The sequence below is a fragment of the Tuber melanosporum genome, assembly GCF_000151645.1.
Source record: "Tuber melanosporum whole genome shotgun sequence assembly, scaffold_2, strain Mel28".
NCBI lineage: Eukaryota > Fungi > Ascomycota > Pezizomycetes > Pezizales > Tuberaceae > Tuber > Tuber melanosporum.
This window is the reverse complement of record NW_003298863.1, coordinates 1,973,886-1,999,204: the sequence shown is the minus strand read 5'-3', so window position 1 is coordinate 1,999,204 and position 25,319 is coordinate 1,973,886. Positions and strand designations below refer to the sequence as shown.

Here is a 25,319-nt window from a genome sequence, read left to right as displayed (position 1 = left end):
CTATGCCAGACCACGGCACTCAGCCATGCATGCACAATCCTGACCTCCATAGGTAATCATGTTCCTATCCCGAGCAGAAGTACCGTACGACATCCATTCGATAGGGTTATCAAAACCATCATACTATCCCTCTCTTCCTCCCCTCCTATCCGGCGGAATCTGGAACCCGAACTTTCCATTCCCTTTCCGTCTCACCCCAGCCCGCGCGCCGCTACCTTGTATCGGACAAGTTGAAAACTCATAATAATAATTCCGCATTGCAAGATTCCGAACAGGCACATGGTAAGGAGGTGGGTAAATAAAGTTACAAAAAAATACAAAACAAAAACCGGGATACGAGAACACCTATGTAAATAGGGAAGGAAAGGGAAGGAAGAAATAAGAGATTAGTGATAACGACAATAGGTTTAGTAAAGTGGGGGTGGAAGGAGAGAGGGAGAAAGGAAAGGGAAAAAAAACTCCAGCGCCATATTAGTACAACCACCACACGGTATCCCGCACAGTGTCTGGGTGTGCGTGTTTGTATAATGAACTCCCTCTATGATATCTTGTTTACACGTTTCTTTGCGACTTTCATCTTTTTGCCGACTCTATTTTTTTTTGTTAGCCACTACATCTTATATGCGGATACCAGGGGGGACTGGCTTGTCAACATCACGATCAAGATCTTCCAGCATCTTATTCTGAAGATCAATCTCCTCGCCAATAGCTACCCCGATTTCCTTCATCCGACCAACGTTCTTCAACATGCCCTCCACGACTCTGTCCTGCTCTCGCATGTACTGGTCATTAAGCTGCAGTACACCCCGGTTATCTAGTTCCCTGGTACGTTCCGTTTCCGGTAGTGGTGCGCCGAGAACTCTGCCACCACCGAAAGTGTTCTTACTCGCGCTCGCCCCTGTAAAGAGGGCATTCTTGTCGGCTGCCATGGCGGCAACAGAAGAGTTTTGGGCAGCCCGCTTGGAGGCGAGCGAATTTGCTAGGGATTCTAGGCCATCCCGTTCCTTACGGGCTGATGAGACCAAGTCTTTTCGTCGTCGGATCTCTCCATCAAGTAGTTCCTTGCCTTCCTTGCCTGCTCCCCATCCATTATTGCCCCTTCCACCATTACCAACCTCTTTGAGTCCGTTATCCAGCGCGGTGATTAGAGAGCCAACCTTGACGAGACAACGCTTAGCCCCCGCAGATGCCTCATGCTGTTCCCCAGCCGACCCCGCTTGATCGCGCTTCGACAAGTACATCCTCGCATCGTGTAGCAGCGTCTTCAATTCCCGATGAGTATCCAACCACAAGGTCGGATCCGTAATCGGCCCGCCTCCCCCCCCTATACCCGGCGTGTATCCCACAAGGCTCACGCTCGACGCGGCCGACGATCCAGCAGACCAATTCGCAGGCAAGTTCAAAAAGGTTCTCCAGGCAGGTGAGTCACGCCAGCGAGGATCGCCCGAGTGCAGGATCCCCAGGAGGTATTTTTCCAGCCCATCTCGACGCTCCTCAGTCATCGCGGGGTTGCCGACGGTCCGAGAGAAGTAGGACTTTGGTGGAAGCGGCTTGGGCGGCACGCTGCCGACTGTGTCGGTTAGTCGCGAGTGTAGCTCGACAAAGTCATTGTAGCGCTTTTTGACGGTTATCGAGCGGAGAGGGAGGCGGAGGAGAATGTGGTAGACCGTGTGTGGTTTTCCCGGTGATGTGGCGAGAGAGGTTGTTGGGATGGATATTTCAAGAGTTGTCATGGTGGTTTGGTTACAGTTTCTGTCTGTTGAGGGATGGAAGAGAGAGCCGGGGAGGGAGTATGTTTGCTTGTCGGACAAAGTACCAGACTGACGATCCCAGGAGACGTCGGGTAAGTCAAGACAAGGAAGGACGAGGAAAAAAAGGATTAGGCACTCGAGTCGAGGCAGGATCGAGCTGAGATCTGTCTTGGAAGAGGAGGAGGGAATGAAACAGGTTCCCGGAGCCTTTGTGATAGCTTTCTGAAGTCTTGATAGGGAATAGTGCGGGATGGCAGAGGAGTTGGTCCGAGTGGGTGAGTGGTGCTTCCGGATGGAAGGGAAGTGGCAAACCAGGTCACTCAGAATGAGATGAGTTCAGGTCAGAAAACGAGTGACACGAGCTTTTCCAAAAGGGAAAGAATCGGATTGTGACGAAACCAGTTAGCTGGTAATGAAAATGTGGCTTGTCACATGTGGCAGGGTAACCTACCCGGCCTAACCGTTAAGAGTCTAGGGAGGAGCCACAAATAATAAATCGCCGCCGGAAGTCTAGCAAGTAATCCGCGGCAACGTTACAATACTTTCTGGCTCTGGTGCTTGTGTTCCGAAACGAACCCAACACCAAGGAACCCGGTAGACTGCGGATTTTGTTTGTAGCTATTTGATGTTTCCGAACAGCTCTTCAATCACATATACTCTTTTATCCCATAATATCCTCCAACTCTGGTCTCCTATATTCTTATAGCTCCCCATAGAAAACACCGTTTCATCAGCCTTTCATCTCCCTTCAATCTATACATCAGCCTCTTCCTAGCACCCATCTAGCCTCACTGCTGCTGTTAACCTGGGGTTCCTTCCTCGCCGGTATTTGCCTGGTGCTCTGCGTCTGATGTTGTTGAGACCTGTGTCGTTAGTGTCAGTGCATTGCTCGGCTCCCGTTACTACCTGTTTGTCCCTAACAGTTAACTGATATCTACGTGTGCGATGACGTATAGGCCCGTCACTCTAAGAGAAGCTGCCCTCGACTCTCCAACATTTCGCGGTACGGTAGTTCACTATGGGGAACAGGTGGAGCTTGTCGAGAAATGGCTGGAGGGCTACTTGAAGGCTACCTTGAAGCTTTGTAGCGAGGTGAATGGCAAGTTGAGGCTTCGCCCTCGATATATGGTAGGATTTGCTAATATAGTTGGATGTAGGGCTCGAAGAAGCTGTGAACAGCTATCTAGGGAAGGGGGTTCCTAACGGTTTATCCGAATCGATAATTGATCAGGACTACACGCTGCTCGCTATTAGGAGGTTTGCCGAGGGTTCAAGAGGGTTTTGGGGGGCTGTCATAAATGGGGCTAAGAAGGTTGAGCAGACCGTTGTGGAGCCCTTATTGGGGTTCCAAAGGTCGGAGCTTAGGGTATTCAAGGTAAGGGGTCATGGGCAGACACTTCTATCTTGAATTCTTACTCACAATTGTCTTTAGGATTCACGACGTTCCCTTGAGACCACTCAAGCGAAATACGATTCCCTTCTTGCCCGCTATGCCGGATTGTCAAAATCGAAGGAGCCTTCATCACTCCGCGAGGATGCGTTCCAACTCTATGAGGCTAGAAAGTTGTACATTAGAGCTTGCTTAGATTTCTGTGTTGCCGCACCCATCTTTCGTGCCTCATTGGACCGTACCTTGACCAAAGTATTGTCGGACCAGTCTAGGAAGCAGATACGCCTCCGACGTGAAGGGACCGCAGCAGCCGAAAAACACGCGGTTGAAATGGATAGGATAAGGGCTTGGAGTGAGGGTATGGAACAGAGTGATAAAGTATTTCGCAAAGAGCTTCTTATGGCAAGAAAAGAATTGGAAGAGAAGGTAAAGAGAGAGTTGCACCCCGCCAGGGAGCTGGAGGAGTACGCAAGTAGCACAGTTCCTTATCTATCTAGCAAAGGGCCTGGCATTGCCCCAGAAGGCGAAAACATATCAAGTGAAAAACAAGGATGGTTGTTTATGAGGACATTGACGGGTAAACCAACCCGAAGCCTTTGGATTAGACGCTGGTTCTTTGTGAGGGAAGGGATATTCGGATGGCTCATGCAAGGATATAAGGGCGGTGCAATGGAAGAAAGTGAAAAGATTGGTGTCCTGCTGTGCAATATTAAGCCAGCATTCCAGGAGGAACGAAGATTTTGTTTCGAGGTCAAGACAAAAGACACCACAATATTGCTCCAGTCGGAAACCCAAGCAGAGCTTACGTCATGGCTCGCAGTCTTTGAACAGGCAAAAAGGACTGCTATCGAATCGGCATCTTCTACGACATCAACCCAAGCATTCTCTATCATTCCACCTTCGGCTCCCGTCCTCGCTTCTGAGCCGGCATACGTAGCGAAAGGTCATGATGGTAATAATGCTTCTTCAGCGCTCGCATCACAACCGACAGGCAAAGACGCCATCTCTCTAAACCCACTGAGCATGTCAAGACATCTCCTCGTTCACCGTGAGCGTGATGATGAAGCTTCCGGAATCGATCGTTCATTAACTATGCCTCTCGGTGCCCTTGGGGGCGCCTCCAGGGGAACTTCTTTCGATATCAGTAGGATTGATAATTCAACTCTGGTATCTTCGGGGGCCCGGGAAAAAATCGCACAGAAACTAGATATCCGTCGGGGGACGGGGTACGGCGAGCGAAATCAGTCTTTGGCAGTTCCACCAGCCTCGCCAGGTAATAGTAATAGCAGTAGTGGTATTGGTGCTGGTGTGTCAGCCTTGATCTCCGCGAGCCATAATGCTTTACCATTCCATCCGCCAGCATCCCCTCCAACTGATGGAAAGTTTGCAGATGGACCTACTAGCCTTGCTCCGGCCACTTTGGCCAGTACACCGACGCCAGCTACGTTATCGAAAGCGGCTATGGTAACATTGGGTCAAGAGCCAATAAACGACGATTTTGGATCTAAGGGCCATCGGAAGACTCAGAGTTTGGATGAAACTGCTGGGCCCCATTTACTTCGTAGGGATGACAATCCACCTGGCGGAAAGGACGAATACCCTTCGGGGTATCCTCCGGAGCTTAGGGCTCAAGATAATCATTTCAGAGTATTATTTCCTGGAAGAAGGCCTGGGGAAGCGGTATTACTTGGTGAGTGATGGATTTTGTTTTCCACCTTTGGACACCCTACATTTGGCAGGACTAGTAACGAACACCAACCGGACAGTTTTCCGAGCAACCTGGAGCCCGAATGATACACAGGAGCTTCCGGGTCGCTGTTATGTGACAGTTGAGAACGTGTATTTCTACTCCCATTATCTTGGCCTTGTGTTTACTAGCGTGATACCCCTCACGTCTGTTACTGAGGTGAAGGCTGCTCCTGGAAAAGATTGTGATTATCTATTCTTGCATCTTGACCCCGAAGATGGAAATGTAGGAGTTGATCAGGAAGGACACGAACCGCACATCACAGTCAAGATATTCTTGGAGCCGGTAAGGCTTTTACAAAGGCGTCTGCTCTTTTTGGTCAAAAACGCCAACGCATCGAGCGAAGACGAACCTCCGAAGCTCCCGGCCAGAAAGGTCCTAGAGAGGCTCATCGCACTGGAGCGTGAAGTAGAGGAGCGGACTGGGACTGATACTGAGAGTTGGGAAGATGTAGGCTTTGTAGATGTGCATGATGAGCTTGAGCGAAGGAAACGTACAGGCGAGCTGGTGAGAGTCCGGACTGACGGGTAGGCTTTTTGCTTTGAGACCAAATCTGAAGTTTGATACTAAAGCGATATCTAGCGATATTTTGACGCCTAATCCGACCGCCACTCAGGGAAGCATTGACGGTAGAGTCAGGGAAGTGACTCGCTTTAAATTACCTTCGGTTCCGGTCGTCTACGAACCTGGGGGGATGGATAAAAAAGCGTTCGAACGGGAGTTTGAGGTTTCGCCAAAAGCTATGTTTCACGTCATGTTTGGAGACAAATCGGCTGTCTTCCAAATGTTATACAATGAGAGAAGAGCACGGTGTATGAGTTCCCGGCAGCCTCAGAATTTTCACGACTTTGGTGGAGTAGATGCTAACAGCCTTGCTTGGTTTCACAGACATTCAGCAGGGTGCATGGACCCAGCTAGAAGGAGGAAGTATGAGGCGGGAATTTAAATACCAGATCGAATACCTCGACATTTTACGTAGGTCCCGGAATTTGGGGTCGATTGCTGGCGCAGCGCTGACGAAAGATATCTAGGGAGATTGCGGATATCAAATGTGGTTGATCATCAAACGATTGAGAAACAAGACGATCATTTGTAGGCCCCCAAATTTCCCGACGATCCTTGGATGCATGGGGTATAATAGGCTAACCTATCCTCAGATGTTATGTAATCACGGACCGAAAAACACCCTGGCATTTGCCTCACCGCGAGCATTTCATGCTTGTCAGCAAGGTGGTCATTACTCACTTAGCGAAATCAAAGTGTAAATTATCCATCTGGACTGCTGTCGAGTGGGCAAAGGAGCCGACTTTCTCAAAGGGTAAGCCATCCTTTCATATTTGAAATTACGGGGGGCGGTTTAGTTGATGTAACGTTGGTTGTCGCAGGAATTGTTCACAGACAGGCCCTCGATGACCTCGACTTAGACGCCCTCGACCTGGGAGACGTCGTCGCAGATCAGGCACGGAAATTAGGTTCTCCAAGCCGCATAGAGAATGCTGTGCACATCTTTGGAGGGATAGGCCAAGAAACCCCGGGCTCCCATCTGACAGCGGGGGGACCGGACGGTGCGCCTCTCGCCCCAGATCTTGACCCAAGAGCCCCGAGGTTACCGATCGCCCACAGATCCCTCTCCCAGATGATGTTGGAAACTGGCTTGAGCTTTCTTGAGAGCGCAGTGTCTAGCCTTATGATGTGGACATTCACGGCTCTCCAAAAAGCCTGGGGAATTGCTTCGGCGCAGCGCATTATCTTATTGTTTCTGGCTGTGTCTCTCTTGAGCAACACAATGCTTAGCTCGAGATCTACAGTTTCATACTGGAATGAAAGGCGAGCTGCGAATTTTATGAATGCCGTAGGAGTATCACCTAATGGAATTATGTCCAGAGCCGTTTACTTGAAGGATATGGATGAAATGGTTTTTAATGGTACAGATTTGGCACACGACGGCTCTAGTCAATGGTAATATTAACTAAGGCCCACCCGTCAACTTTTATCCTGCTATTCGAAACAGCATGTACTGACAGCCTTGCAGCTATGCGAAGTTTAGAGAGCTCGCCAGTTTCACTGATATGGACGCAGACGCGGCCCTCGCGAGCAAAGGATTTTTCAGTGCTTCCACTCGCGCTACTGCACGAAGGCTCCGGCTCTCTAGGCAACATCTTGGGTCGTACCGCCATGACTTGCTCGTAGCGATGAGAGTTGTCAATAGTTTGGAGAGAGAAATGGTGCATGCCGAATGGGACAATTGGCTTTACGAGGAAACATCTAGATGCAAACAGGCACTCTTTATTTTGAACAGCCGGAAGCAGCCGGCTGGAGGTACCGGTCTGAACAGTACATCTGAAGGAGGTGGTCGAGGAGAGCATGGCGAAGCCGCAAAATGGCTTTCGGAATATTGCGATAGTTGCAATAGTGAGCGAAGTGAATCTGATACCGGACGGCGTCTCGGCCTAGCGTTTCCTTGAAGGGTTTTTTTTCCTCTTTTTTCTCCGTATTTTGTCTTGTCTGGGTTAGAATTGCTTTGTTTTATTTTGCATTTTGTCTTTTTCTATAGGTTGGTCGGCGGTATAGTTGGACCGGTGCGCATTGGTCTTATTCATTCGTTATATCAGTTTCTCAATCTTGGTTCCAATCTGCTTTAATATACTCTATACCTTGCGCCCAACTTCAACATTCCTCTCCTCTCCTGCAAAAAAAAAAATCCCTTCCCTCTCTATCTCCGCCCCATCTTTCACGCGAGAAGGAAATCTGCGCCGCTGGGTGGGGGTACCTAACCTCCCTGGTATGGCAGTAACTACTGTCGTAATAATACCGGGCTACAGATGGCAGCTTGGGAGATCAATCCTTCTTTACCTTTAGTCCTTGGTAGCAGCGAATCATCCTACGATAGCATCATCTACGGTAGTATCGTAAGTTAACTTGTGGTGGTTTCTTCAAGTTGTGCCATACTCAACCAACGATGATTGCAACTGCAAACCGAACAAAAGCCATCTCAACCAAAGAAGAACACAGTCAAACTCCCGATACCGCAAGTCTTCCTCTTCTACCCCTTCCATACGCAACTACTGCACGCTACTGAACTCGAATCTACAAGCGGCGTGGGAAAACACCAAATTCGGTGTGATGCAGTATATATCCATAAATTCTTCTACAATGTCATAGTAATAATCCACCTCATCTCCATCCTCACGCTCATCCGAAAAAAAGACATGGCAAATTAGCCAGCCTCCTCCCTCCCCTTCCGCATAGCATGATGAACCGCAAACAATTCAATGCGCTTCCCTCCTCCCCCGAAAAAAAAAAAAAAAAAAAAAAATTTACAGGGGAAAATACTTTATTTAGGCGTGAAGATTTAAATCATCATCATGCTGCAGTACGGTGTCGTACTCGCACAGCTATCCTCACACCGAGCGACCGCGAACCCGACCGGCCGGCCCGGATGCGCAATTACATGCATGCATGCAAGCCTTTCCCAACAAACTCGCAAGACATATCATACTTCCGGCAAAACCTACGGCACGATAGAAACCAGAATTTATAAATAAATAAACAAATAAACCCGTCGGACGAGGGGGGCTGGCTGGCTGGCTGGGCTGGCGGTTGTGTGTGTGTGAGATTTGCTATTTTACTTTCACAGTACCATCATCATCATACTTGCTTACTTTTTTACTTTTAACTTCTCACTTTTGCTTTGCTTTGCTTTGTTACCGCGACTTGTACCACGTTGCTTATCTTAGCAATTCTGAAACACGGGGGGGGGGGTTGATTGAGCTCTCGTGCAGTAGGATACCGGTACCGGTATAATATTATTTATTTATTTCAGTTTGTTCTGGTGGTGCCGGTGGCGCATGGTGCTTACTCTACTCTACCGCGCTCAGGTACCGCACAGTTATATGTATATACAAAGTGCGGGTGCAGTTATGATATTAAAACTCCGAGTTAGAGATCCATTCGCAGATTAGACAAACCCACAGTCAGGGCACTATAGTAAGTTGTGGCAACTTCCAAAGAGCACAAAAAAAAAGTCCCAAGTTTACGGAACGATCAGTTCCACGGATCTATTCGTGGAAACAGAGCATCCCGTTATCACCGGTAATTTATATCATAACTGTATATTATCACTCCGGGGTCTGTTCTTCCGTCCGTTCTCGCTCCGCTGCTGACATGTCACGGGCGGCTACTCACTTCTTGTTACTCGGGCGCCTGCGGTGCATTCCATTTCCATCCGCAACCGTTCAAGTCAAGCCACCGGAAGCTCCACCGGACTTTCTCGACTCTACGAGTACAACGAACGGGTTTTGTGATGGCGGTTTTGTTTTTTGTAAATACGTTAGTCTATGTATGTATGTATGATAATGATAGAATCTTTGTTCGTTCGTTCGTTTCGGGATGTTTCTGTTTCTTTTCTTCTTTTTTTTTTGTTTTCTCGCCACCCCCCCCCCCACTCCCCGCTGACTGGTTAGTTTAACTACGAGTAGAGCTACCGTATTGTGGTTGAGAACTTGTGTGCCGTTGTGGTGCAGTAGATACTGTACTGTACCACCATCACGAGTTTTTTTGTTGTTGTTGTTGTTGTTGTTGTTGTTGTTGTCCAGAACCTGTTGTGGCGGAAGCGCTTCTCTCGTTATTTTTCTTTTTCTGTTCTGCTATGATACTTTATGTTGTACTAGTACTGTACAGTGCAAGTAATAGGGTCTAGACTCTCTTTTTTTCTTCTTCTTCTTCCTTTCTTTGTTTCTTTTCTTCCCTTCCCTCTCTCCCGGTATCGTGGTCCGGGAAAGGGTAAGTATGGTGTACCGTAGTATCATACTCGGGCTATGTACTGTACCTACCACGGTACGGTCCTCGAGTATATGGTACAAGTAGATGGATGGTATCGTGGAGTGATGGGCGTGAGTTTGCCGCGGTGTTTTTAATATCATATCACAGCATAGTTATGGTGCTGTGCTGTGCTGTGCTGCATGCCATAGTCGGGATCTACGCTTACCGGAACTTTTTTATACGAAGTGACGTTCTTTTTTTCTTTTTGTCATTATATTATGATTATCAGATTCTTATTACCGTCACACCGGTGTTTGTCCTTCTCCTTTTACTTGGTCTAGCGATGAACGCGGTTGTCGTGTCATTTCTTCCGATTATAACATTCATAATAAAGTTATAGTCAATAAGTCTGTACACACACCCCCCCACACACCTTCACCACATATTTCAACCGCAACGTAAATCAATCAATTATACAACCAAAACTGAACCTAAAAATACAATGAAAATACAGATAGAGAGCCATTTCCATGGTGTTTAATACTTGGTGTACCATCCCCGATTTTTTCGCACTGTGTAGTAGCGCCTGGGCATTGAATTGATCAAGTGGTCGATCAACTCTTCAGGGACTGCCCACCATGCTGCCTTCAGTGCCGTGATGAAAATCACTCTACTTGGTGCGTTATCTTTGAGGTCTTTCAAGTATCCATGATTCTTTCGAAGAATACTCTTCATGGCTTTCCAGACATGCTCAATCGGGTTTAAATCCGGACTATGTGGAGGGTGTTCGGGGACCCAGATGCCATGTGATTCAAACCACTCCTTAGTGATCTTTGCAGTGTGAATTTTCACGTTATCTTGCAAAAAGAATTTCCCAGGAGCATAATGAGGCAATAAACCATCCTCCAAGACCTGAATATAGGAGCGCGCGCTATATCCATTCTTCGCAGAGTCCTCATCACGTTGCATGACCTGCAATTCTGACCGCCCCCCCTTCCAGATAGCCCTCCAAACCATAAACGAGAGTGAAGACTTAACATGTTCACTCTCGTTGACAGCCCATTGCTTCCATTTATCCCTTGGAAGTCGAAAAACCCATCTATGGGGAGAATTGGGGGAGTTTTGCACGGAAGATTCGTCACTGTAGATGCCCTAGAAAAAACCTTAGCGAGGATCATCTAAGAAGGAACTGACACTTGTCCGCACCTTCAACAATTCTTGGTCTTTTTCATGATAGTTACATGCAATACGTAGCCTTTCCTTCACATCTTTCGCCTGCAGTCGAATTCTTTTACACCGTCTCCATTTGCAGCGTAAATTGGGCCCAAGAGCACGACAGATGGTGTTGATGCATACATTAGCACCACTCTCGTCAATGAGGTTGCGAAAGTATATATTCGGGAAACTTCTGACAAGATGAAGTAAAGAGTGAATAATTTGACGATTCAGCTTCTTGGGACGACCCTTCCAAGGCCTAGAACCAAAGTGGTTGAGTTCCTGCGCCCGTTTCACAGTCCGGTAGATTGTCTGCCGAGTACACCGAAATTCCAACGCGACAGCGGATGGACTCGAACCCAAACTTATTGCCTCGAAAATACAAGCCCTGTCGTGAGAATTCAATTCTTTCCACTGTTGCTGGGGAGTTTGCCGATCTCTGCTTATAACTGTACCAAAAACTCGTGAAGAAGGCATTTTTTGATGGTGTTGTGAAGAAAAAAAAAAAGTATGGGGGTCAGGAGGGAGTGGTGTAAAAATGCGTTGCATGTTAAATTGAGTGGGCTGGAGTGGGGTTGGTGTACAGACTTATTGATCATGACTGTATTATTATTACATGCTATTGATGATGATCTATAAATCTGCATATACATAAACCGCCGTGTCGACTATAAATTTATTATTTTCTTTCTTCCCTCTGATCTGATAGTGGAGTGAAAGTCATTCACTTTTTTTTTTTTTTTTTTTTTTTTTTACCGCCGGACTGACCGCCCGCTTGTCAAATAAACTTCCGAGCTTTTTTTCTGACTGTAGCGTACTGTACTGTACTGTACTCGAGTATCATATGGTACAAGTAGTTCACCCAGCCATCGCCTAGGCCGAAAGGGTGCAAAAATTGGTTTTGGTTGTTGGGGGTAAGGGTACCCGAGTGGAGAGGGAGAGAAGAAAGTGGCAGGCGTTAGTCTAGTTGGCAGGGGGTTTTGTTGGTCTTGGATAGTATTTTTAGAAAGGGAAAGGAACACTTGGACCTTACATGTCATAACTCTACTCGAGCACCGCACCCGCAACTATCAACTCAAACTTGGCTTAGACTACCAGTACAGATGTGGCTGTATGGAGTGCGGTAGGAACCTCGATTGCGGTACCGGTATTTGTGAGAGGAGAGGAAATACCCCTGGTCAGACCAGATCAGGTATGATACCTATCACAGCTCGCCGCTACGATTGATCACGATGATGGCTATGATACGAGGAAGCACTCCCTTCCATTTCCTTCCCTTCCCTTCCCTTCCCGTGCGAAGGACGGCGAAGGGGAATGAATATATTGGAGAATCGGAGGCGATGAGTTGGGGTGGTTCAACGAATGAGGATTGTAGTCAAGTGAAGTACGAGTAACGTGCACGTATCATATAATTGCTGAGACTGGGAAAAAGCGGGGGTGAGGGGGGGGGGTGGAGATGGGGCTCAGACTGACTTAACTCTTTACCACCTTAGACTAACTTAGAACCCAAACACCCGCTGGCAAACTCGTTACCGTACCGCATGTTCGTTATGAGCGCTCGTTCGTCCGTTAAACCTACCGCTCCTGTTTCCTGTTTCCTGTACAGTACTATACCCGCACCCGTACAACATTCTAACCCCTCCTTGACCCCGAAAAAACAAAAACAAAGACAAGGGAAAAGTGGAAGGAAGGAGAGGGAAAGAAGAAAAAAAAAAAGAAAAAAAAAAAAAAAAAAAGTCCGGACTGGGCAAATAAGTACGCTACAAGTACGATACTTGTACTGTCCTTCATATTCCCGCCCTAATCGTACAAGTACCCACAGTAACAACCCCTGTCTATTTTTTTACTCCAGATTTGGGACTACCGTGCTGTGCTCACAGACGTTGTGTTGCATTTCCAATTTTGGAGTAAGCTTGCTTGCTTGCCTTGATGGATGGGTGCACCAAAACACCGAAAGGGGTAATATGTCCCCATTGCAAAAGCAAATGTCCAAGACAAGACAAAACACAAAAGAAAACCCCCGAGAGAGAAAAAGAAACGAAAAGTGGAAAAGCAAGTGACAGGTTGTGGTATGGGTAGGTAATTGACTATATGATACGGTAGTCTAACTGTAGCTTGAGGTACGGTACCCGGTGCATTCTGTTGAGGTTGAGAAAAGGGTAAAGAGGAGGAACAAGCACCAAAGCGCCGGATGCAGTACTCGTAGTCAGTCGACCCAGATCCACGGGAGCATGCACAATTTCGTGAGATGGGTAGATGTGATGTGGTGTGATGTGATGGCCGACTATACTTAACTTACCTTTGCTATCTTAAATAACTAACTAACTCGACTATTTTGACAAACATAAACAGAAAGTTTGTCGCTGGGCAGGAGGGAAGGAGGAGGCAAAGGTGAGGCAAGAGGCAAGAGGCAAGAGATTGATGTATGCAAGGCAAGGTGAGAAGGGCAAAAGATATATTGAGCGGATATGATACTTACCAGCACTGGAGCGGGAACTGTACCGGTATGTATGCAAATTGGTAAAAATAATACCGTTGTCAGCACCGGTTCGTTAGTTACCGGGTTTTTTTTTTTCCTTTTCCTTTCTTTTTCACCATCTTCATCATATGAGTAGTGGTGAGTGAGTGAGTAGGAGGAGAGGGCACTGCCTGGTTGTCGTTTTACCGGTACCATACCGTATAGAATGTCATTTCCATCCCCCAGTCTCAATCCGTAGACTGCGCTTAATGCAAGCAACCCCGGAGGAAGGGAACTTTTACGTCAAATGGAATTGTTTGATCGGATTTTGTGCGGCCTGGGTTTATCTCTCTCTCTCTCTTCAAATCGCAGTGGGTAGGTAGGTACCGGTAGCCAGAGACAGAGCGAGGAGGCAAGAGAGACATACACATGGTCAATGTTGCGGTCTTAGACAGCGAACCACATCGACCTCCTCCTGCTGGGATTTTCCCGCTTTGGGAGTCTTGATAATAGAATCAATCGGTTTGATGACCGGGGGACCTCTCTCTCTCTCTCTCTCTCTCTCTCTCTCTCTCTTTCTTTTTCGGTGACATCTTTGTTTCCTTCATCCTCCGCTCCCGCATGTTCCTGGTTTGGGGTTTTCTGGACCTTGCACCACCATCTCATTACACCCGTTGGCCCTGCCAAGCTTACTCCACGCCGCATCGAAATGCACCTGTGTTTTCGCGATTGTTTCGGGTTGGTCTCAAGCTAACCTTCTACTCGCCATCTATTGTGTTTTGGGTTGCGAAGCGGGCTGTGGGGTGAGTGAGAAGGGGGGAGGGGGGTGCGAGGGGAATCTCCGTCCTCGTTTCATGTGGGTATCAGTCGATGCAACCCGAGATGTTGATACTCGAGTACTACCATAGACGATCCCGTGAGACTGTGCTGCTTTCGGAATCTCAAAATATTTTTTCCTTTTTTTCACCTCTTTTCTTTTCTTGTCTGGTTCTCTTCCTTTTTTTTCTTCTTGTCATTGCCACGGCGCAAAGTTAGCTCTTTTGGATGGGGGACTAAGGCGAGTTGAGTGAAGCGTCTGAATGGTTCGGGGCCGTGTTTCGTGGAGGATGATGTCGCGGGCTTCCTCTTCCTTCCTTTGATACCGGACTCTTGATTCACCTTTTTCATTTCGTTCTTCCAAATAATTTGTTGTTGGAGTAAGTTGGCCTTGCTAGACTGGGGCGTGTAAGATTGGCTCGATCCGGGCTATTTCCCCGTAAACATTCTTCGCTGTCATCCCGATACCTCAATTGAGGGAGATGGATTGGTAGGAGGGGCATCAGCATCAGCATCAGCAGAGAAGAGATTGAGATGTGTGTGCTGCTACTGCTGCTGCTCCACCACTGGTTGTACAAGTATTAACGTTGCGAATCAGCCGCTGTGCTCTAGTGCGATGAGGCGGGGCCTGCGACGCTACTGTGTGTGTGGCTACTTTTGTCAAAAGCTGCTAATTCTGCTATCATAATTACTATGATACTTGTGCAGCATCGCTCTGCTTCTGTCTACCCCAGAGTACTCGAGTACATGTACAGTAATGTTCAACCCCCCCTCCCCCCCCCCGGAGCGAAAAATGAAATAATGAAATAAAAAAATATAATCATCCCTGGTCATCGAGGAGGCTCCTGCAGATCAGGCTGGGCACCAGAGCCTCGATTGGAGTTTCCAGCGGTTCCAAGAAATTCGACTGCCGACAAGGAAGATACAGTATTGTAAACGCTGAGCCGATTTAACTCTTTTCCGGAGCAGTGAGGGGGGAGGGAGGGAGGAGTAACATGGAACGCCATAACATATAGCAGCGGCCTACAGTATTGGAGTACAGCGCTTCCGCCAGGTATCAAAAGAACCCTAGCAAGCCTAGTCTAGAGGGAGGGCCTGTCGCTCGTGCTTACAATATAATTTTGGGGGTTGAACGTCCGAACTACTTCTATTCTCCCCTTCTCCCCGCCTCTTCTCTCCCATCGCCAACTCTGTCATTCTTTTCGCGAACCAGCTCACGGGTTGGATTTTGTTTGGTTTTTTCTTATTTGTTTTTTCTTTCACTCTTTATTTTTTTTTTTTCCCGACCACTACTAGTATATCTTTTTAATTGTCCTCCGAGAGCTGGTCCTCTTTCCCGCATCCGTGCTTCCATTCTTGTTTCCCTTCACCCCGGTCAACAGGTTGACGACGTTCTTTAAACTCTTTAATACCTTGCCTTCCTCCCATTAGAGGTCGCACATTTACATTCTCTCCGGCCGGTCCGATCATTTGGCTTTGGGTTTTCTTTAGTACGCACATCCGCTACTACTCGTACTATCATACCACTTGCTGCGACAACAACGAGGGTCACCACTACTACTATTACTACTATTTACTAAATCAACTGCTGTTGCTACTACTGCAGGTACTACTACTGCAACTGCTACATACCCACGCACCCCACACGTACAGTACATACATACACATACATACATTTACGATATCTTTTTTCTTTTCTTTTCCTTCATTCCTTCTTTTCACTGTACGAGTAAGTAGTCTGATCATTCCCCCATAAGCCCTCCTTGCTTCCTCGGTCTGTGGTTCTGCTTTAGGGTGCTGTAACCCGGCGGGATGGGCAGATGGAGACTTGGGGTACAGATTGAGATTGAAATTACGATCGTGCTAACGGATGTCTGCATTTTCAGTTATTGTCTTTGTACTACTTCTAAAGGTTGAACATAGATGCACGCGTTAGCCATGGACTCAATTCTTGCACAGTGAGTTGGAACTGAGAAAGATGCCCCAGGAGAGATAGAGAAAGGATTTCTTGCGCTTGTTTTTATTTCACTTTGCTGCTGCCCGGATGACTGACGATAAACTTTTTTCTTTCCACGAATAGCCAGCGGAGTGCTCCCAAAAACCCTTTTACTATCCCTCAGACCCAATTCAGGCTCTCAAACCTGCCAGATACTTTGCCTCGAACATTCCAATCAACCATGGGCTCCCCTCTTCCAGAATCCTTTGCCCTGTGGCCGCCAACCCCGCGCACCAATAGAGACAGACCTACGACGGTCCATGAAACTAGCTTTTCATATTCTCTTCCTGAAGACTGCTCAGCTGCTACTACCTCTTGGGATCCAAATTGCCTGCCTATGGCATTGACCTCCGAGAACCATAATATGGAAACCAATGGGGTGGACATGTCCCAACAATACGAGGATAACTCATTAGATCGTAGGTTGCGCCCAGGGAGCGAAGGAAGGGAAAAAAAGATAGATTAATATGACCGCCAGAGAGAATGGTTACTGATATAAAGTCTTATAGATAATGATTGGAACCGTCCTCGTGGTGGTGACTACAGTTCGGTGTTCCGTAACCTGGACAATGATGTGGAACCTCTGGGGTCCAGCTATGGGAGCAGCAGTAATGGTACAAGTCTACTCGATCCCCACTATCCATACTCCACACAGCCTAGAGACGGCGATAGCTTGAGTTTGAATACCAACTTTCCTCGCCGCTTATCAGATGCCGCCTCACTGTCGAGTGCAGATGCGCTGGTATCAGCATCGGACATGCCCTACGACGATTACCCTTCTTATGAGGGATCAGCCATGACCGACTACACTCACAGAACGCCATTGACAATGTCCACCACCACCACACCGCTTTCACCTGTAATGTCGCCACGCCAGACTAGCCGGATGTCGGTTCGTAGTGCTAGTAGGGGTCGGGCTTCACCTTCCCCATCACGCGCCCTAAATGTTCGATCTGCGCCGTACCATACTGGAAGTAGGGATGCAGCGAACAAGAGGTGGTCCACCGGATCCTTCATACCAGGGTCGCAGGCTTCATCTCCGTATATCAGCCACGTTGATCCGCACTTGCAATCACAATTCCACTCCCACCATTCCTCACCAACATGTTCCTCCGCACACCCCGCCCCGCAGCAACTCCTCCTCTCGCACAACCATGGTTTCCCCCGAGCAAGTGGCCTGCTGCCCAGCTCATACATGGATACTTCGTCATCACCGCACGACTGCCACCCGCAGATGCCGAACCACATCCTTGTCAAGATGCTCCACTCCAGCGCAACGGAGCACTACCGCAGCCACTACACTGACCTCACCGAACCTCCGGATCTCTATGCTTCCCTGAACGAGGAGCAGATCCCGCCTCCCCCAGAGGACATGGACCCCGAAGACCCGGACCTCAAGCCCCACGAGCAGGAGCTCAGGTTCGAGGGGGACCTGTACACACCCAGATGGGTCCGCGGTCACGGGAATAAGCGCGAGGGATGGTGCGGGATCTGCAAGCCTGGGCGCTGGTTGGTGCTCAAAAACTCTGCGTTCTGGTACGACAAGTCCTTCACCCACGGCATCAGTGCGGCTACCGGGCAGAGGTTCTTGGAGCCCGAAACAGTGAGGAGGATGGAGGGGAATCCGGACGTTTGGGAAGGTCTATGCCATTCATGCAAAGATTGGGTTGCCTTGGTTAGCAATAAGAAGAAGGGGACTACTTGGTTCAGACATGCCTACAAGGTTTGTTTTGCCCAAAATATTTCTCTTTTTAAAAAAATAATTTTTGAGAAAAGGCAAGATGCTAACTGTTCGGCCGATCAATTTAGTGCCACACACATCCCAAGATCAAAGATGCACCAAAGCGGAGGAGGGAGAGTAGTCAAGGCAAAGCCGCTGCAGCAGCTGCAGCCGCAAAAGCAAAAGTGGATGCTATAAAGATGAATGGGATGCACCATGAGTCGATGGGATGAAATGTCCTTCCCTTCCCTACCTTCTTCACCATCTCCCGGTTCAATGATCTCTTCCGCCCTTTTTTCCTTTTGCACCTCCCCCCCGCCAATGTTATTCCTTACGGGTTTTCTTGCTTTTATAACGACCTCCCTTCTACTCCCTTCACCTCTAATGAGATGGATACGTGGCCCAGAATTTTTTCTTACCTTTTTCTTCTTCTTTCCTTCTTTCTTTATAGCTGGTTTGGTGTATTTGTTTTTGGAGACTTTTTTTCTTGAATTTGTGTACGGCGGGGAGGGGGGGGAGCACTTTATGGTCTGGAAAGGAAGTCATGTTTGGTCATCACTATCTCGAGTATTTCTCTTGTCTCCCGATTTGCATATGGTTTTACGTCCTAGTGTCCATTTCTTCACGGAATGGTTCTCATCCTCATACCCAAAACCCCTCTTCTGGGGGTGACTTTTTTCTCTTCCAGATAAAAAAAAATATTTCTCAAGGATTTGTATTGTCCCTCTGTGTGGATGCATGTTTCGCTCGGTCGTTCGTGTTTCGTTTCACTTCTGTTTCCGAGTAACTCGCACTCGGAACCATTCATTTCAAGGCTTTTGGAGACATTGGTTTGGGGTCAAACTGGGAACGCATGGTATCATGGTATTTTTCCGTATTGGCGGGGTTTCGGGGTTTATTGATTTTTGTGTTTTTTTTACGTACTCTCTGGTCTTCCTATTTGTTCTGTAGAGCGGGTTTTCATGATGGACCATTTTTGTATTCCCCTATCGCTTTTTATTTTTCCTGAAGTCAATTGTCCTTTTTCTTATATTGCTTCCCCCCGTTCTTTGATCTTTTTTATCTATGTAGACAAACCCTAACAAAATAAAAATAAAATAAAAAAAGGATCGCCTTGGGTTCCCGTTGTGTTTTTAAAGATTTTTATGAATTCCCGTTTGGTTCGAGTGAGTTGTCTGTATTTCGTTGTCGGGTTATGATGTGAGGACTAGGCAGTGTCAGCTTGGAAGAAATTGTTGCTAGAACGTTCTATCAAGTGGTTGGTATTTTTTTTCTTCCCCACGGGCGAAGCCTCAAGTCAAAAGTCAAGGTTCAAAGCGGTCGCTGAACTTCCTTCCCACCCAAACCCCCCTCCTCCACTCGTTCTCTTGTCCTCTCGTCACCACCTCTACCCCTTCTCCTTTCCCGCCTCGCGAAACCTGTATCCCACGTTTTTCCAGGTTTATCTACCAGCCGAACCCTTTATACTCTCACCATTGTACTTGGTTTCCTCAACCTTTCAGTTTGGGCGGTGTTTATTTCATTTCACTGCCCTCGCCTCGTACCCGGGACAACTCGAGACTTTTCTCAACGTTTTTTCTTCTTCCGTTTTCCTTTTCCCTCCCCCCTCTTTCCTTTTTCCCTTACACATCTTGGTCGGTAGAACCGCACACACTGAAACAGTATCCATGTCTTCTATGGACATCGATTCCGGACCTCCAGTAACCCCTGGAGGACTAGGAACGCCAACATCTCCAGCTCCAGAGACCCCGGCCAAGACAAACGGTGTAAATGGTACACATTTGCTTCCCCCGGATCCGCCGAGGGAAGAGCTCGACGGGGAGGCATACAAGCAGGCCGGCAACAAATTCTTCAAACAAAAAGAGTACGGAAGAGCTGTCGAGCAGTATTCCAAAGCCATAAAAAAGGAGCCTGAGAATGCTACATTCTTATCTAATCGTGCGGCTGCCTACATGTCGGCGGGAAATTTTAACCTCGCTCTGGATGATTGCGTACTGGCTGATCGCTACGCCCCGTGCAATGCGAAGACATTGCTGAGAATGGCGAGGATCCAGGTGGCTTTGGGGAGGCCGGAGGACGCTCTGGAGACTTATGGAAGGATGAACCCCCCGGCTAGCAGCAAGGACAAGGTTCCCGCGATTCAGATGAAGCAGCATATCAAGACTGCCGAGGCTTCGGTAGCCGATGGGACTGCGAGCTCTATGACGCTGTTCGCTATTAATCAGGCGGAAGACTTGCTGGGTACTGGTGTCGAACCCCCAAAGAAGTGGAAACTCCTTCGGGGGGAGGCAAATCTCAAGATGAACACTGCGAATTCGTTGGGGGAAGCCCAGAATGTCGCAATGTCTCTTCTTAGGCAGAATGCACAGGATCCCGATGCCTTGGTTCTTAGGGGCCGAATTTTGTATGCTCAAGGCGAAAATCAGAAGGCCTCTCTTCATTTTCAGGAAGCTCTTAGATGCGATCCCGATATGAAGCAAGCCAGGATATTCTTGAGACGGTCACGGGAGCTTGAGAAAAAAAAGGAGGCTGGAAACGAGGCATTCAAAAAGGGTGATTACAAGATCGCCCGGGAGCTCTACTCTGAAGCCTTGGCTGTTGATCCTTCGAATAAAGGGACTAATGCCAAGTTGTACCAGAATCGTGCCGTTGCTAACACCAAGGTTTGTTTTTCTATTGCCCTAATCATTAGGTATTAAACTAAAAATATCTTTCCAGCTTCAAAATTGGGAAGAAGCTCTCGCGGACTCTGATGAGGCTATTAAGCTTGATTCGACTTACACCAAGGCCCGCAAGACCCGGGCGAAGGCTCTAGGACAGATGGGCAATTGGGAAGAGGCAGTTCGCGAGCTCAAGGCGGTATCTGATGCCAACCCAGGAGATAGCAACATCCGAAAAGAGATCAAGGAAGCCGAGCTGGAGTTGAAGAAGAGCAAGAGGAAGGATTATTACAAGATTCTTGGTGTGGACAAGACAGCTACCGACGCAGAGATCAAGAAGGCATACAGGAAGATGGCCATGTTACACCATCCTGATAAGAATCCTGATAACGCATCCGCGGCCGAAAAGTTCAAAGGTATGCTTCTGTAGTCATGTGATCGGTGCAACCGCCACTCATGAGACCTAGTACAAAGCTCTCGCTAACCTGAATGATTGTCTTTCAGATGTCGGTGAAGCCTATGAGACTTTGTCCGATGCACAGAAACGTGAGATGTATGATTCTGGTGTTGACCTACAAGATGATGATATTTTCAGCGGTGGTGGAATGAACCCGGGGATGGGTGGTGGTGCAATGAATATTGATCCTAGTAAGCTATCAAACACCTTATTGATTGCTTGTTTCGTCCGTTTCAGCTAATGCTTTTCGCTTATAGATGTATTTTTCAATATGATGGATAATATGGGAGGCCGTGGCGGCAGCGGAAATTTTTTCCCCGGCGGCGGCTTCCCAGGCGGCTTCCCAAGTGGTGCAGGAGGAGGGGGGGGGAGAAGAGGGCCACGAGGGTCCCAAGGTTTCCCGAATTCATTCTCATTTTAGAAGCAAAAGGGCGGGGTCTAGATTATTGCGATGTAGGGCAATTTGCATGGAACAAATGGTGTTGTCGTGGGAGTCCGAAAAGCGTTCTGCGAGTGCTGAACGGGATTTGTTTTTTTATCATTCATCTCTCTCTCCCTCTCTCCCTTTGTGGTTTCTTAATATCTCGAATATGATTCTTACTATTGAGTCTTAGGCGGTACTAGTTTCTTGCCCTATATTACTTTTTTTGTGGTTGTCTGCTCATCATCCTCATCATCCTCATCCCTCTCTTTCTTTCCTTCCTACTCTACCCTGTGACTTCTTTCTTAGGTCGTTTATGTTTATCTACTCTTCTCCCCAACCGTGGCGCGCTCAGCATTTTTTCCCCTTCTCTTTTCTTCACGTGTCTTCATAGGGTGTTCATTTTGATATAAACATTGGCGGGTTTTGCGAAGATTGGTTGGTCGGTGCGGTACCGGTATGGCAACTATGTTAGAGGGTTTCAAACGCAAAAAGAGGAGACAGTACTGTATTGTGAGGCTATGGTACCCGAAGGGCGAGCCTTACCCTTCATATCATATACAAAATTTAATGGTGATAAGTAAATAATATTATTATAAGTTAAGCGTCTAACCGACCGACCGCAGAGTAACCTAATTTCTCACGTAACCCGCGCCCCCGCCAATTCAAACTCCCTCCCTCCTTGTTTTTAAGCCTATTACCTTGTTTCTCCCTCTCCTTCCCCCTCTCGGCCACATCTTTTCTATGTTCCACATCTAAGGGGTTAGGGCTCATCATAACATAATTCTGAGGGCCAATCCAACCCAATCTTTGTCAGGCGTCATCCAGACGGCATCCCCAGGCGCGGTAGCGGCAGACTAGGCGAGGGTCAAGAACGAGAATAACAGAAAAGCGCGGTTAGCGGCTCCGGCTCGGGCTCCTTTTGCACCCAACCGCTTTCCTTCCTACCATCCCTTCCTTCCTTTCCTGCTTTTCCTCCCTCCTGACATCCTGACACACTGTTTTCTTACGAGTAGATTCTTGGGGGCTGTGTGGAAGCCGAGCTGCTTCACAATTAACACGTAACCTACTCGAGTAACCCTTTTTCCTTCTTTCTTACACCTTCCTTACCTTACGGTCGCAGTCTTCCGCGCACTTTCTCTATTTTTTTATCTTTATTTATTTCGTTTTTCGACCACTCACGCCACACTATAATCAATAATGTCGATTCAAGATCGCACGGGCGAGTTCCACGCCCTCACAACGTCGGCTTCTAAACGGCTCAGCAGGAATAATCCGAGTGGAGCGCATCAGCGATTGCTCGGGCAGAAGAACAGGAAGGGGGGGGGGGATGAGCAGACGGGGAATGGTGGGGGTGGTGGGAGGGGTGAGTTTGCTAGGAAGGCGAGAGATATTGGAAGGGCTATTACGGATACGATGGGGAAGTTGGAGAAGCTTGCGATGCGTGAGTCTATCATCGCCATCACCATCATATCCACCGGGAGTGGGGGAAAGGGGGAAAGGGGGATGCGGCGTGATGCTGACGTGAGCTGGGTTAACAGTGGCCAAACGCAAAGCCCTCTTCGACGACAAACCGATCGAGATCGCGGAACTCACATACGTAATCAAGCAGGACCTCTCAGCGATAAACCAGAATATAGGAGCCCTGCAGGCCCTCTCGCGCCAAAAGAACAACGGTCGCAATGAGGAGGGCGAGCACAGCAAGAACGTTGTCGTCATGCTCCAGGGCAAGCTGGCCGACGTGTCGGTTGGGTTTAAGGAGGTTCTCGAGGTGCGGACGAAGAATATTCAGGCTTCTAGGCATCGGACCGATCAGTTTGTGTCGAATGTCAGGCCGAGTTCTGCTGATCGTTTGTGCCCCCGGCCTCCCACTTTTGAGCGCCTTATCGGTGGTGTGAATGTAACGTTAACATAAGCGGCGATGACAGCAACAGTCTTGCAGACCTCGCACTCGCCATTGTACTCTACACCATCTACTACCCCCCGGCCAAATCACCAGCCTGATTTATTGTCCCTAGATCCAAACCCCTCCTCATCGGCGCTATCGGGTCCCGCATCGGCGCAGCAGCTAGCACTGATGGAGGAAGGATCCTCGGCAAACTCTTACATTTCTGCCCGGTCAGAGGCTATAGAAGCTATCGAGAAGACTATAACAGAGCTAGGCGGGATATTCAGTCAGTTGGCACAGATGGTGGGCGAGCAGAGTGAGATGATTCAGCGTATCGACCATGAAACGGAGGACGTCGTAGCGAATGTAGAAGGCGGGCAGAGAGAATTACTCAAGTACTGGTCTCGAGTGAGCAGTAATCGGTGGTTGGTGGTGAAGATGTTTGGAGGTACGTCCACTTACCCCATTGTTATCTATATCTCAAATTTCCGAAACTAACTGGCGATGTCCCATATAGTTCTCATGATATTCTTCCTTCTCTGGGTATTGATTAGCTAAATATTTTTTATTTTTTTTCTCCCTTTTCCGTTTCCTTCTTTCATTCACTCCTAACCCTTAACCTTACTTGACTTTATTACTCTGTGGATGCTATTCTTTTTGTCTAGAGAAGAGAAGGGAAAAAAATAAAAGGGCGGGCGAAACTACTTATCTACCTGCTAGGTTGCATTACTCAATATTGATAATACCTGGGGCATATTCTGTGATTGCCGTTTTTTTCCCTTTTTTTCCTTCCTTTTTACTTTTCTCCTTCTCTTCGTCTCTCCCCTACACTTGAGGTTCCTTATGGTTCGTGGCTTTGGCTAGACGATGTAGCACTTTCCTCTTTTCTTCTCACTGAATTAGTAGGGATCGGCGTGGGTATCATAGATAGGCGCGGTGTTAAACGGGTTTGCGTACGTACGCATTTCCCTATGATAGCTACAGTAGGTCTTTACACTTATAAAGTCTGGCATGGATCGTGATTAACCCGTGCTATTGCTACCGAAGACTTGTTCGCGTAGCTCATGATGTCCCTCGCTCACTTGGGATCACACTACCGTCAGCTGCCGCACTGTGACTCCCTAGGACGGGAAAGGTAGGGCGGGGGAATGAGCGGTACTGTACTGTGCTCGTAAGTCGACATCACAGATAGCACAATAACGACATCCGCCAACCCTACCTATATCACCAAAACTGAAAATTGATGAGATATATGTCCGTTCAAGGCGCAGGAGAGCGAACCACTCCACCCACAGGATGCCCAGCACGTCGGGTAGACTACGTACGTACGTATCATACCAGAGGATGCGGTCCCAACCACAAAGGGTAAGTTGCACATATAAATCAGATTATTAAATATCGAGTGACGGTTTGTGATTGTAATACCCGGTAAGAACTCGGAGAAACAGGCGGCCCTTGTTCTGGGACATTGAACTCGTCTCTTCCCTAGTAAGGTCTAATGCTTTTCTTTTTTATATTTGTGTCGGAGAAGCGGACGTTTTTGGTATGCTCTTTGCCCCCCCCCTTTTCTTGAGGAAATTTTGGACCATTTATTCGAGTTCTTATGGCATTATAATATATCATTATATGAGGCTGCACCGAGGAAAAGCGTGAAAAACGCATTGCGACCAAGGCTACCCAGCAAAAAAGTTTTGAGATATGATAATATTATGTATGATATGATACAACCGCTTTTATGTTAACACCACTTATGATACCATCTGCAAAAAAGAAAAATCAATAAATCAAGCAAGTTTAAAGTTGAATAGCTTGACAAAAAAATTTTCTCAACTACTGTATATATACTTAGCCTCTCTAGCTATGATAGCTAGATGGCAAAAAGCAAAATAATAGTAATAATTGTGATTGAGGTCCGAAAGTCAGTCTCGTTTTAACTGGTACTGTACTGTACGGTACAATCTCATAATATTATTATATAATAATATTATATATATAAAGCTGGTTACGGTGGCTGACGGAAACCCCTCTGCGGATATCAA

At 47.7% G+C, this 25,319-nt stretch overlaps 5 protein-coding genes; 4 read left to right on the top strand and 1 right to left on the bottom strand.

Annotated features, from left to right (window-relative positions):
* Positions 1-230: 230 nt before the first annotated feature.
* GSTUM_00005690001 (uncharacterized protein) lies at positions 231-1,999 on the bottom strand. XM_002837784.2 has 2 exons: positions 642-1,999; positions 231-588 (listed from the first exon to the last, which is right to left on the bottom strand). The coding sequence occupies exons 1-2, from the start codon at positions 1,731-1,733 to the stop codon at positions 574-576; spliced, it is 1,107 nt and encodes a 368-aa protein (XP_002837830.1). The 5' UTR covers positions 1,734-1,999; the 3' UTR covers positions 231-573.
* A 328-nt stretch (positions 2,000-2,327) lies between these two features.
* GSTUM_00005689001 (uncharacterized protein) lies at positions 2,328-7,353 on the top strand (the record flags this gene model as incomplete). XM_002837783.2 has 11 exons in its annotated part: positions 2,328-2,627; positions 2,708-2,843; positions 2,899-3,126; positions 3,184-4,831; positions 4,908-5,415; positions 5,471-5,700; positions 5,777-5,863; positions 5,920-5,980; positions 6,046-6,206; positions 6,274-6,847; positions 6,921-7,353. Exons 1-11 carry the CDS (start codon positions 2,602-2,604, stop codon positions 7,351-7,353), a joined length of 4,092 nt encoding a protein of 1,363 aa, XP_002837829.1. The 5' UTR covers positions 2,328-2,601.
* Positions 7,354-15,321: 7,968 nt separating this feature from the next.
* On the top strand, positions 15,322-18,087 carry GSTUM_00005687001 (uncharacterized protein; the record flags this gene model as incomplete). XM_002837782.2 has 5 exons in its annotated part: positions 15,322-15,867; positions 16,025-16,096; positions 16,219-16,553; positions 16,644-17,857; positions 17,944-18,087. Exons 3-5 carry the CDS (start codon positions 16,316-16,318, stop codon positions 18,085-18,087), a joined length of 1,596 nt encoding a protein of 531 aa, XP_002837828.1. The 5' UTR covers positions 15,322-15,867; positions 16,025-16,096; positions 16,219-16,315.
* Positions 18,088-19,204: 1,117 nt separating this feature from the next.
* On the top strand, positions 19,205-21,577 carry GSTUM_00005686001 (uncharacterized protein). XM_002837781.2 has 4 exons: positions 19,205-20,517; positions 20,573-20,930; positions 21,019-21,162; positions 21,229-21,577. Exons 1-4 carry the CDS (start codon positions 19,522-19,524, stop codon positions 21,390-21,392), a joined length of 1,662 nt encoding a protein of 553 aa, XP_002837827.1. The 5' UTR covers positions 19,205-19,521; the 3' UTR covers positions 21,393-21,577.
* A 1,175-nt stretch (positions 21,578-22,752) lies between these two features.
* On the top strand, positions 22,753-24,284 carry GSTUM_00005684001 (uncharacterized protein). XM_002837780.2 has 4 exons: positions 22,753-22,836; positions 22,934-23,242; positions 23,321-23,728; positions 23,798-24,284. Exons 1-4 carry the CDS (start codon positions 22,809-22,811, stop codon positions 23,836-23,838), a joined length of 786 nt encoding a protein of 261 aa, XP_002837826.1. The 5' UTR covers positions 22,753-22,808; the 3' UTR covers positions 23,839-24,284.
* Positions 24,285-25,319: the final 1,035 nt, after the last annotated feature.